The 597-nt window shown below is 45.6% G+C and overlaps 1 protein-coding gene across 1 annotated transcript in view; it reads left to right on the plus strand.

Annotated features, from left to right (window-relative positions):
• Positions 1-597, plus strand: part of PCBP2 (poly(rC) binding protein 2) — a 23,759-nt gene that overhangs the window by 10,139 nt on the left and 13,023 nt on the right. Inside the window, exon 7 of the mRNA XM_014959291.1 lies at positions 484-525. Coding sequence (XP_014814777.1) covers positions 484-525 — 42 coding nt within the window. The remainder of the gene's footprint in view (positions 1-483; positions 526-597) is intronic.

Raw genomic sequence — 597 nt, forward strand, 5'->3', positions numbered from 1 at the left:
GCAGAGCTGGGGGGGCTAGAAGCATTGTCGGACTCCACCACACCATACATCTTCATCAAGATCCCAGTTCTGTTTGGTTGTTGTTGTTGGTTTGTTTGTTTATTGTTTTGTTTTATTTTTTCTCTGCCACGTTTTTGTTGATTTTTTTAAAATTATTATTAATTATGAATATATTTTTTCTGGGGTGGGGGGGGACGGCACCATACTGTCCACTCCCTCTCCCCTTTTAACTGCCACTTCAAAAAGGCCAATAATTGGAATTAATAAAACCCACCCTCCCCCACACACCCCTGGTTAGAAAACTCACTCGTTGCGGCGTTTGAACCGTCCCCTTTGCCTCTCCCTGCCCCACTTCCCCCCTCGCCCCCGGAGAACTCTCCACCTTTGGCTCTCTCTTGACTTCCTGGCTCGTTGAAATCTGTCTGTCCCTGGGTGGCTTTTGTCCGATGGTTGTTAATAGGACTTTTTTCCTCCTTTTTGTAGGCCTATACCATTCAAGGACAGTATGCCATTCCACAGCCAGATGTAAGTTTGGATTTACAACTTCTTGTCTTGAAATCCACCCTTTGCCTTTTCCCTTTTTCCCCCCTTTCCAAA

Source organism: Calidris pugnax, unplaced genomic scaffold (assembly GCF_001431845.1).
Source record: "Calidris pugnax isolate Ruff unplaced genomic scaffold, ASM143184v1 scaffold324, whole genome shotgun sequence".
Lineage (NCBI taxonomy): Eukaryota > Metazoa > Chordata > Aves > Charadriiformes > Scolopacidae > Calidris > Calidris pugnax.